Raw genomic sequence first — 11,547 nt, forward strand, 5'->3', positions numbered from 1 at the left:
CAACTGGGGCTCATACTCACTGCTAAGGTCCCAAAAGACAATGCTCTGTCTTCTTGGGTCTGTTCAGTTCTTATTCTATAAACTGTTATCCTAAATGTCCTCTATGCAACACTTTGTCATTGGTTACATTGTTTCGGCCAACCCTTGAACACAGTGTCCCCAGGGACTAAGAGGCTGGGATGTGGATGTGAACAGCTAGAGAGCAGTCCCTGGATAGGAGACTTAACAGGTGCTGGTGCCCGGAGCTCAGGCCCAATGAATAAACATGTGTTAGACAAGGCGCTTTTACATGGAAAGGCATACAAAATAAGGCGGTGTGCTAACTGGATGTCAAAAGATAACCAGAGACTCTTGGGAACCTAATCCTGCATAATCTCCATGAGGGTGCTAGCCCAGTATCCAAATGTGTATTATCTGTCCCACTTTCCAGAGCTAAACTAGGATGAACAGAGAGACTCAGTTGTCTGTCATGGTCTAGCTCTGTCCTCCCTTCTTGGTTCCTCCTGAATCTCTTCCCATGCATCACCTGCTCATTTTCCACAGGATTCCAGCCGTTCCCCTCTCTGGAGTGGAGGGGCAGTCTTGAGACCCTTTTCCTGGTCAGAGGAGGCCATCTTACTGGGGAAGGACAGAGTAGGTGTGGAAGACATGTAGCAATATTCATGGCAATGTCATAAAAGAATCTGGAACATATCACCCATCCACCAGGCAAGAGGGCAACTCTGCATGCAAATGTTTCAGACTCCGGAGAGAAATAGGTACCTAGGTTCCAGACCTGGCCTCCCTGATGACCATGAAAAGCTACTCCACGAGGAATTAAGGTAACTCTAGGAACTACTGCTCTTGGGAAGGCTGGCAACACATACCACTTGGCACAGTGGCATCACTCAAGGAAGCAAAGGCTGGAAGCACAATAGTGCCTTAAACAGAACACCTGGCCCTTGGCTCCCATTGCTGGGATGAAGCCAAGCCCCCGTGTCTCTTCCCTGACTTTTCTTCCCTTCTGAAGTGCTCAAGGTACCCTCACCCCTGCCTCCATTCATGACTGGGACACCTTCCCTTCCAAACCTCTAGGCCCCGGTGCTGTATTTATTTCCTGACAGGTCTGGAGGTCTGTGCAACCCAAACCTGTTTCCTACCAGGGGCTCTGGGTATCAGGTTTAGGTGCCCCTGCTGGGTCATCCATGGTCCTCAAATGTCCCAATACCGCAGGGACTGTTTGAATGGGTGGTGGTCAAGCTCCTAAGGCTACCAGCAGGAGCCAGCTACTCTGGGCAGCCTCTGAGGGTACTACTTTAGCAGCCGAGTTCCCCGGGGCCAGGGGGTGGCGCTGGGAGGGGATGGCATCCTTGCACTGGTCTGGCTGCCCCGGCTGGCCCGCGGCGCAGCGGCCGCCTCCCCAGCGCGCTGCCGGCGGCGGCAGCCGGGGCTCCTGGCACCAGGCCTGGCTGCAGGCCCAGGGCGAGGAGTGGCTTCCAGGAAGCGGGCGGAGAAGCGTTCCAGCGGAGTCTCGCCGTGGCCGCGGCGGCCCTGAGCGCTCCGAGCCGCCCGGCTGCGGCTCGGTGGCCCTCTTGTCCCCGCGTTCCCAGCGCCCCTGGGTTCGGGCAGAGGACGCAGGGCGGGAGGAACGGACGGTACCCCGGACGCGGCGAGCACTTGCCGGACGGGCGGCGCAGGTGGCGGCGCGCGCCCTCCGCCCCTGGGTCGGGGCCAGCACTGCGCTCCGCGCGCCCGGAGGGGCGGGACAGGCGGGGCGGCCGCGTCCCAGCCCCATTTAACTTTGGCGGCAGCGAGGGCTGGAGGCCGGCGTCGGGGACCGTCGGGATCCCGCGCTCTGCACGAGGTGTCGCCTAGTCGGCGCCGCTCGCCACGGTCTCGCAGCGCGCATCCCCCGTTGTACCAACGGACAGACGCTGCTGCGACGCCGGGTTGGAAACACCCGCGGAGGATCCAGGGACCAGTCTCTCCGAGGATGGTAAGGCTGGGCAAGTTGATGGGAACGCCACTGGCAAGTAGGATCTTAGGCTGTTCACCGGGCTTCACAACCCTAGCACTGCCCTATGGGGCTTATATAGCTCCAGGCAGGCGCGCGCTACAGGATCCGGGAACGTTGGGCAGAACCTTCCCTGGTCCTCTGCGAGAGACGGGTGCTCTGGATGATGGGGGATACCCTGCGGGGCCAGCGGACTGCGGGCTGATCGTAGCCTGCAGTGTTCGAAGGTCCGGAGGTTTGGCTACTGAGGTTCGCACGCCTGGAGCGCAGAAAAACGAGACGAGACGCACGCCAGGGAAAGGAGGCGTGAGGGTGGCGGGCGCTGAAGTGTGCGAGCCAGCGAAGAGGGGCGCGTGGTCCTGGGGCCCAGCCCTGGCCGCCTCCCTTCGTCCCAGAGTCGCCGCCTCAGGTCGGAAACAGCAGCACATTTGCGGATCGCATTAAGCCAGGCCTTAATGCTTTCTCCAGATGGAGAGAAGCCACCGACCCGCCCCCGGACACCGACACCGCCAAGGCGCCCGCGAGGCGAAGCGGAGTCGAGTGTGACCTCGGCTTTTCCAGTCTCCACTCAAACTGAGTTCCCTGTAAACTGACAGGAAAACACATTGGGGGAAAAATGGTCCTCGTCGCCCTCCCGGTCCTTGTTCTTCCTCACCTTTAAAAGATCACACTCGGCAGGACTGTGGCCCCCGGAGCTCTATTAAAGGCAGGTCTGGAAGCAGAGGACATTCTATCATCTAGTGGGAAATTCCTCTCACTATCCTATCTGCGTTCCAGTCCTAGATCTGTTTAGCTGTGTGCCCTTAGGCAGGGTCCTTCCCTCTCTGGTCTAGTTTAGTTGGCTTCAGATTCATTGTTGCCTCAAGAAATTGAAGCTGGCAGGTGCCCTAACCCTTGGCTTTTGGTTGGTCCTTCCCCCAAAACCCCCCAATGCCAAGAGCCACACCCTGGTGCTGACAAACAGGCTAGGAGGTGGCTGGGGCAGGGTTGTCTCTACTGCTGGATCATTGGAGGTATGAGTTGCTGACTGGAGGCAGTCTCTGCCCCCCTTCTTGATCTTGGTGGACTCACCCTAAAGGGAGCCCTCATATTGCCTCCATCCTGCAGCAGACAATCCCATCCTGGGCCAACATAAACATTCCCAAGGCACTGCTTGGGCGTCAGGGTCCCTGCCCTCCAGTTGGTTCCTTAGCTCACAGATTCTGCCTCGGGAGCCAGAGCTGGTTGCAAACTAGGCATTTTCTTTTTGTCTTTTCTTTTGTAGGCTGTGAGGGAGACTCCTACGATATTGGACCCCATGGCTTCCTGGACAGGATCCTGGTGGCTGCTGACAGGAATGATCTTTATGGTCTCTGGTTTTCTGCAGGTAATAGAATGGGCCACGGAGAATGCTGGGCGAACCTGTCTTTGCATAGGACTAGCATTCTAGCCCATTAAGATGTTGTAGGATCAGTGTTAACGCTCCAGTAGAGAATCTTATACAGATGGTATTGTAGTTGGCTTCTCTGTAAGGAAAGCTCAAAGATCTGGGGTCTTCTCTGGATCTAGAACAGGACTTTGATACCGTGTGGACCTGTTCACCACTGGTGACTTGGGGGCTTGGGTAGACCCCGTCTTTCCTGACTAGTGTGGCTGGCCAGGAGAAGTCGGGAAGAGCCTGATTCCCCACTAGGTTAGCCACTAAGTAACGATTCTGGATTCACTGTTAACACACCCTACTATGGTGGGGCTCTTTCTTTAGAGCAGTGGTTCTCAGCTGTCCTAATGCTGTGGCTCTTTAACGTTCTTCCTCACGTCGTGGAGACCCCCAACCATAACATTATTTCATTGTGACATCGTAACTAAGTTTACTACTGTTATAAATCGTAGTGTAAAGACCTGTGTTTTCTGATGGCCTTAGAAGACCCATGTGAAAGGGCCTGCTGTCCTCCCAAAGGGGTCACAACCCACAGATCGAGAACCACTTCTCTAGACTCTTGCCTTTTCCACCCAACCTGAGACGCTGATCTCATAGATTGCATTCTTGCTTGTCTACTGGTCAAACTCAAAGGAGTTTGCTGGTTTTGCTGAGGAAACAATGGGGAGTGGTACAGAGGGGCAATCAAGGGCAACACTTGATTTCCCTCCACTAAGAACAGTCCCTGCTCGACTTCAGTTTGCCTTTGCTAAATGGGAATGCAAGTCCTGGATTGTTGGGCCTTCTTATATTTCAAGATAGCTGGGGCATCCAGATTTCTTCCACAACCCTTTGGTTTATAACAAAGTGAGATCCAGACAAATATGTTTGCAGTTGGATTCAGCCAAGAAGTGTGTGGGCCCTGACCTAAAAATGCAGGGAACATTTCAGTTAATACCGTGTCCTGAGGGTGGCTGCTAATCCCGTGCAACGTCTTATGTGACTTAGAACAGGACAATGCTTCCCTGAGGATTTCACTTCTGGCTGTGGTCTGTGCACCCTCATGGTCTTAGCAGACAGCCTAGTACTTAAAGGCTTAAGTCTGTTAAACAAGCATGCAGGCATGGATGAAAGTCTATACTCTGGGCAAATGAAGCGGGGGTGTGTGCTCTCTTGCTGTAGTCTCTTGGATTTACTGCCTTTAAGCCCTTTTCAGTACCGCATCAATTCTGTGGCTCACACACAACTGATTACTGAGGGACATCACCCCCTTTATCCGGCTTTACAGTGTTCCTCTGTGACCATATTTTAATGGTTATATTTTGTTAGAAGAAAGGCTAAGAGGATGGAGAGAAAGAAGTTTAGTGGTTAAAAACATCTGCTGCCTGCATGTGGGGTAACAGCCAGCTCCGGAGGATCTGATGCCCTCTTCTGGTGTCCATGAGCAAACTGCAGTTATATGCATACACCCACCCTGTAGACACATACAGAAATACACATAATTTAAAATAAAATGTGTCTTTTAAAAAGTTCTGGTTGGGGGTGTGGTGTAGGGTTTCTCTGGAGAGCGCCGTGCAGTGTTGTAAATGCAAGATGATTTGCTTTTCTATCCCATCAAAGGAGCTGAGGTAGGATACAAGAAACGTCTTTCCTTAGCCAGGAAGGGCTGAGCCTCTAAGGTAGAGTATTTCCCATTGCCTTCTCCCCTCTGTACCACTGTTGTGTGGTTTAAGCACGTCCTGAGGGGGCATTTGGCCAGGTTGAATCACTCAGTGACCTCTTTGGATTTTTCCATATCTGTGCACCTGTGACAGCGCGGTTTCCATGCAATAGGGTAACGGTTTCAGTCATCTATGCCACCCACTGCTAGGAGAGCAGCAGCACACTGTGTGTATAGCTGGGTCACACTTCTGTGCATTACATCTATTTCTGTAGAGAGGGACTCAGAACAGTGCCCACTTCGTAGCATTGTTTGCAAGAGGCAATGCACTGTGAAGTGGAAAAAGGTGAAACAAAGCAAGGATGTCTGCAATGAATGTCAACTCTATTGCGGCTGCTTGCTGAAGAGTTGGAAGTTCGCATTGTGCCGACATATTCTGCTATGGAGCTGTAGGGGGCGCTCAAGAGACATGAGCTCAGGAGAGATGATGCACCTATCTTAGGTAGGGGCGATCTTTTCAAAGCAGATAAATGGACAGGACTGTCTCTGGTATTTCCCCCCAGGCTCATTTGAGCTCTGTAAGAAGTCTTCTATCAGTCTTATGGTTTTAATGTTGGAGTTGAGCTCAAGATGTTTCTCAGTCTTGTTCTCTTTGCTTCATGGTAGGCTACAAGGTAGTTGGTGGAAGACTTACAGATGTGTAAGGCTGAGCTGTAAGAAGCCTGGGGCAATTAATAGAAATGAGATTCTTATCATTAAATCACGGAAAGTGTAAGCTCTTGTGATTTCTGGTTACAAGTTATTGTGACAGGCGCAGGGCTTGACTTGGTGAGGCTGAAGGCTCCTCCCACTCAGGCAGCAGGAAAGGCCTCTCTTCTTGCCTATTGGGCCCTAGAAGTTGGTGTTGCTTTGGGTCTTTCCTTAGGACCTGATTTTCCTAGTGAAGGCAACAGTTGTTCCCTTACCCCTCCAGGCTTCTATTGTTTTGACCATTTGTGATATTGACAGAGCCACTGCATCTAAGGTAGAGAAGCCTCCGGAAAGTGTGGGAGGCTGAATAATCTCCCAAATATGTCCACGTCTTAATCCCTAAAAGCTACCCGTGCTCTCTATGTGACAAAAGAGACTTTGCCATGTGAGTGAGGATGCTGGAGTTAGAGAGGTTAGCCCAGCATTCTCATAAATGAGGCTCAGGATGAAGTGGAGGCAGAGGAAGTGGAAGAGGTTACCAAGGAAACTGGAAGAGTAATGTAGCTAGGAGCTAAGGGATGCTGGAAACCTTTAGAAGGTAGGAGACAAGGAATGCATTCTCCCATGGAGTCTTCAGAAGTATAATTGGCTCTGGTGAACCTGGATTTTAGTTCACAAAACTCAATTAAGATTTCTAGTTAATAAAACTATATAAACATATGTATCTGTATAGACATATATGTTTTATTTTGATTCTCTCTCTTGATCTCCCTCTTTCCCCTCTCTCTGTAAGTTCCATGTGTGTGTGCATGAGCATGTTTGTGTGTGCATGTATGTATTTATGTGTGTGGGTTTGTGTGTGTGCTCTGTGCATGTATGTGTATATGTGTGTGTGCACATGTGTGTATGTGTTTATATAGGTGTGTATGTGTGCATCCCAGAGTTTGACATTGTTTGACAATGGATATCTTTCATTATCACTCTTTTTTTTGTGACAGAGTCTTTTATTGAACTCAGAGCCCTCTGATTGGTCAGCTGTATGGGTCCAGGGATCCACACGTCTGCATTTCTTCCACGGTATTATGGTTATGGACATGAACAGTTGCACCTGCCTAACTGTCCACTGTGTGTAGTGGACATCTGTGTAACTCACATCCTTGCTTACTGTTTGGCCATTTCCCTAGAGTCATTCTTTCTTAGGGGAATGTGCTTCAGTGGACGTTTAATTTTCTTTCTGCCTTTCCTCCTCTCCATTTTGTCTTGATTCTAAGGAGTTTTCCCATTACTCCAGATTTCATGTCATAAATGTACTTTCTGTGTGATTTCCAATAAATATTCCAAGATGTGTTGATGGAGTCTGAGCAGAAAAGGCCTACACTCATCCTAAATGCAAATTATGTTTTTGTGTGTGTGTGTGTGTGTGTGTGTGTGTGTGTCTGTAAGTCCAGAGGTTGTATCTTTAATGGCTTTACACCTTATTTTCTTAGACAGTTTCCCACTGTATCTGGAGTTTGCTGATTGGCTAGGCAGGCTGGCCAGGGCTCCTCCTGTCTCCACTCTCCCAGGAATGGGGTTATAAGCATATACTACCATGAGCAGCTTTCTTCATGGTGCTAAGTCTGAAGGCAGATCATGATTGTGCAGAAAGCACTTCACTCACTGAGCTGTCTCCTTGTTGGCCCGGATACTCCTAATCTTTCTCTCTCTTCCTGGTTCACTATGGACTAGTCACTGATCCGGGGATATTCAAATGTCTCTCTTGCTGTCTTTGCCCTGAAACCACTTTGAAATGAGTTGCCAGCTCAGAAATGCCTCTTAAATCTGCTTCCTTCTCTGGATTTTCACAGATACCATGCATTTCAAACCATGCAGAAAGTGTTAGAAGGTAAAGATGAATGGGGTCAGTCTGTGGCTGCCATGGGGAAGAGCCTGAAGAGAATTCAAAGAGCTCTTTGCAGGCAGCACAGGGTCTCTGGAGACTCCATCAGGTGGCAGGAAGCATTGTCAGGACGGTAGGCTGCTGGGACCTCACTGGAGCAGACGATGCTCAGGAGGCTGCTGGCACTAGCCCCACCTGGTAATGGTGAGTCCTGGATTGCAGAAGTAGTGAAAGGCTGATTGTGAACAACATTCCATGACTGCAGGGACCCTTGGGAACCCATTTGGACTGGGACAGAGCCTGGTAAGAGTTCAGGTGGAAATGGGAAAAAATAAGAAAAGTTGTTATTGAATTCAGGCTTTGAATTAGGCTTAGGGCAAGAAGTTGACAGTTTCACCTTGATCTTGGGACATGTATGGGTCACCTCGAAGGACTAGGTGTGAGGGGCTTTTGGGGACAGAAGAAAGTTGAGAAACTGTAAAGGGCTGTGCATAGCTTTTGGGAGATTAAGTGGAATGACAGGAAGATCTTCTCCACAAACTGCTCGCCAGCATACCTAAGTCTACACAGGATGCTTCTGAGAGAAAGCAAGAGATTTAACAATACAAGGGGAAGAAGAAAACCACAATTATATGTAACTGTTCCATAAGGGCAGCATTCTTACACCGCATCACTAATGGTCTGCGAGTGCAAGCCGAGCATCCTGGAGGCCACATTTCAGGGTTTACGATTGTGATCCCTCTTGCTTTATTTTTACAAAGATGCTAATTTCCATAAATAGCATGGAAGCATAAAGCAATTTCCTCTCCAAGTATTTTATGCAATTACTTCCTGGAATTTGTCAGTGCTGAAGAGCTCCAGCCAATATATGCTATAAATTATTGTGGCCAAATTCGCAGAAACCCATTTGCTCTCCAAGCATCCATTTAGACACTTAATAGAATTTTCCTCTGAAAGTACTTTTACAATCAGGAAGCCTAGCTATCATAATAATAAAAGCAATTTACAATTTAGTGAAGTCTTCTCTTTTGAATTTACCTTTGTGTGTTTCTGAGTTGAAAACAACAGTGGCAGAACTCCGTATGGAAGGGTGAGAAGCCCAGACAAGGTCAAAGGTTAAGCTAAACAGTATCATCCCAAATTCTTCCAACTTCTTAGGAATCCCTGTACACAGTTCTGACACTGGAATATTAGCATGCACGTTTATTTAAAGAAGTAATGGCATGGCTTGGTTGGCAAACTGTTTGAGATACACAGTGAGCATGAGGATCTGAGTTCAGCCATCAGAACCTACGTAAACTTGTCGGACATGATAGCAGATGTCTATAATCCCAGTACTGGGCAGGGGAGATGGGCAGATCTCTTGGGGCTGGGCCTTGCTGCCAGCCTAGACTATTTGGCCAGTCCTAGGCCAATGATACATCCTTTTTAAAAAAGGAGGAGTGTGAACAATGCTTGAATAACAATACTCCAGGTTGGCTTCTGGCTTCCCCATGCATGAACACATGTTCACATGCACACACATACACACACGTACACACATGTACACATGCACACATACACATACTTTTAAACACATGAAAAAAGGACATGATACTTACTTTGTTAGTTTAAAAATTATTAAGCAATGTGATGAGTATTTGACTCTAATAGTATTTATTGTATTTATAACATTGCATCATTTGAATGTATCAGACTTCAATAATAATTTTTTCGATGCTGAGCATTGGACTATCTCTCAGGTTCTCTTTCCTATTACTAAGGTCTTCTGTAACTATGCCTGAGGACCCACCTTTTGCACATCTGTGATTACTTGGTTGAAAAATGTTCTTGGTTGGACATCATTTTGGGGACAAGTCTATGTTAAAATTTAAGGGTTTTGATATATATTATCAAATTACCTTCCTAAAAGTATCCAGGCTGGCCTTGAATTTTCTGTATAGTGCAGACTGGTCTTGAACATGTGTCCATCCTCTTTCCTCAGCTTCCCAAGTGCTGAGATTACAGGCATGAGTCACTTAGTGAGATATATACTTCTAGACCACTCATATTACTACTTTTATGATTTTGATCCCTAATGCATTATCAATAAAGGACCAGGGAGATGGCTCAGTGGATAAATGGCATAAGAACTGAGTTCAAGTTCCAAGCTCACACATGTAAGGATAAGCATGGAGTTGCACATCTGTAATCTCAGCACTGAGGAGGATGAGTAGAGACACAAAGATCCCTGGAGCTGCTGGTAGGCTAGTTTTTCCTACTTGGTGGATTCCAGGATTAGTGATAGATCCTGTCTCAAAAATTAAAGTGAAGAGTGATTGAGGAAGACAATAATGTTGAGCCCTGGCATGTGTGCGCATGCTTGATTTATATTCAGATTTATATACAGCACACACAAAAGACATTAGAAGTAGAAAAATAAAATTTAATCCCCACGTTCTCTTTTTCTATTTTGGATTTCTTGTCAACTTTAAGTATTTTTTTTAAATGAATGAAGAATATTAAAACTTTGTTATTGACACATAATTTGGTAAATAATTTCCCAATTTTTTCATTATATGTGTGTGTGTGTGTGTGTGTGTTTTGTTTTGTTTTTTCCAGACAGGGTTTCTCTGTGTAGCCCTGGCTGTCCTGGAATTCACTTTGTAGACCAGGCTGGCCTCAAACTCAGAAATCTGCCTGCCTCTGGCTCCCCAAGTGCTGGGATTAAAGGCGTGTGCCACCACTGTATTGTATTTTTATATGTGGATTTGATGTACCAACATTGAAACTTTTTAAGTAGTCTGCTCCAAGAATCTCTTTTGATCTATCTGTCTTTGTATCATATTTAGGAATACTATCCTATTAAGAGGAACTACATGCACATCTAAGCTGTCTTCTGGTCTTATTTTCTTTTTAAATACTGAAATATTTCAGAATTTGTGCAACTCATTTATCTCTCAACCTCCTTCTGCACTAATATACACTTAAAACGTTGTGATTCCTTTGTAGTGTGCTTAGTCTACTGTGGCAAGGAAGTCCCTTCCTTCTTGTAGATTTGATAAATCCAGGTCTTTCAGTTATCTGGTGAAATTGGGCACCCAGAGCGGTTTTTGGAAGAAGAGCTACCAGAGAGGCCACAGACTGAAGCCAAAAAAAAAAATGACAAGGTTCATGGACCAGGAGGGGAGACCTTGTAGCGGTTTCTTTTGGCTAGGTACACAATATGGCCTGCCACAGAGGGATACTGCTAGAGGCTAGGAATGGGTGAAAGAAACATGGTGGGAGGGAAAGTAGCCTTTTCATAATAGGTTAGCTTAGGGGTTGCTTTTAGGCTTTCTTTGCTGAAAGTGAGGGGAAAATGTGAATGAGGAGAAAAGAAATTCAACTGAAAAGAGAGGCGTTCACTGACTCGTGGTTTTAGTTTCAGAGGCTTTGGTTCAAGGTCAAATGGCTCCATGACTTTGAGCCTGAGGTGAAGCAGGATATCCACTGTGGTAGGAAATGTGGCAGAGGAAGCTGCTCACCTTACGGTGACCAGGAAAATGGGTGGAGTGGAATAAACAAGATATATGCTTCTAGGACATGTCCTTACATCCTTCTATTAGGCTCCACCTCCTAAGGATTCATTAACCCCTAATGATAGCACCAAATTACAGATCTATTGATATATTAACCCACTGTTGCACTCAGAGACCCCATGATCCAATCAATCACTTTCAGTAATCCCTACCACCACTGTCTGGCAAACCAAATGTCACACATGAGCCTTAGGGGATGTCTTACACACAAATCATAAGGCCGTTCTTTGATTATGTTTTTCTTTTGTTTCTTTCTATTTTTAAACATCTGTGCATATTGATTTTTCCTCTTCCTCCTCCTTGCTCCTCCTGTTCCTCCTCCTCCTCCTTTTCCTCCCCCTCCTCCTGCTTTTGCTACTCCTCCTCCTC

General features: G+C 47.4%; 1 protein-coding gene across 1 annotated transcript in view; it reads left to right on the forward strand.

The window, feature by feature from the left end:
- The first annotated feature begins 2,448 nt into the window (after nt 1-2,448).
- Nucleotides 2,449-11,547, forward strand: part of Adamtsl3 (ADAMTS like 3) — a 294,408-nt gene continuing 285,309 nt past the window's right edge. The window contains exons 1-2 of the mRNA XM_031384883.1: nt 2,449-2,577; nt 3,258-3,359. Of these exons, the coding sequence (XP_031240743.1) occupies nt 2,449-2,577; nt 3,258-3,359 (231 nt within the window). The remainder of the gene's footprint in view (nt 2,578-3,257; nt 3,360-11,547) is intronic.

The sequence above is a fragment of the Mastomys coucha genome, unplaced genomic scaffold (assembly GCF_008632895.1).
Source record: "Mastomys coucha isolate ucsf_1 unplaced genomic scaffold, UCSF_Mcou_1 pScaffold21, whole genome shotgun sequence".
NCBI lineage: Eukaryota > Metazoa > Chordata > Mammalia > Rodentia > Muridae > Mastomys > Mastomys coucha.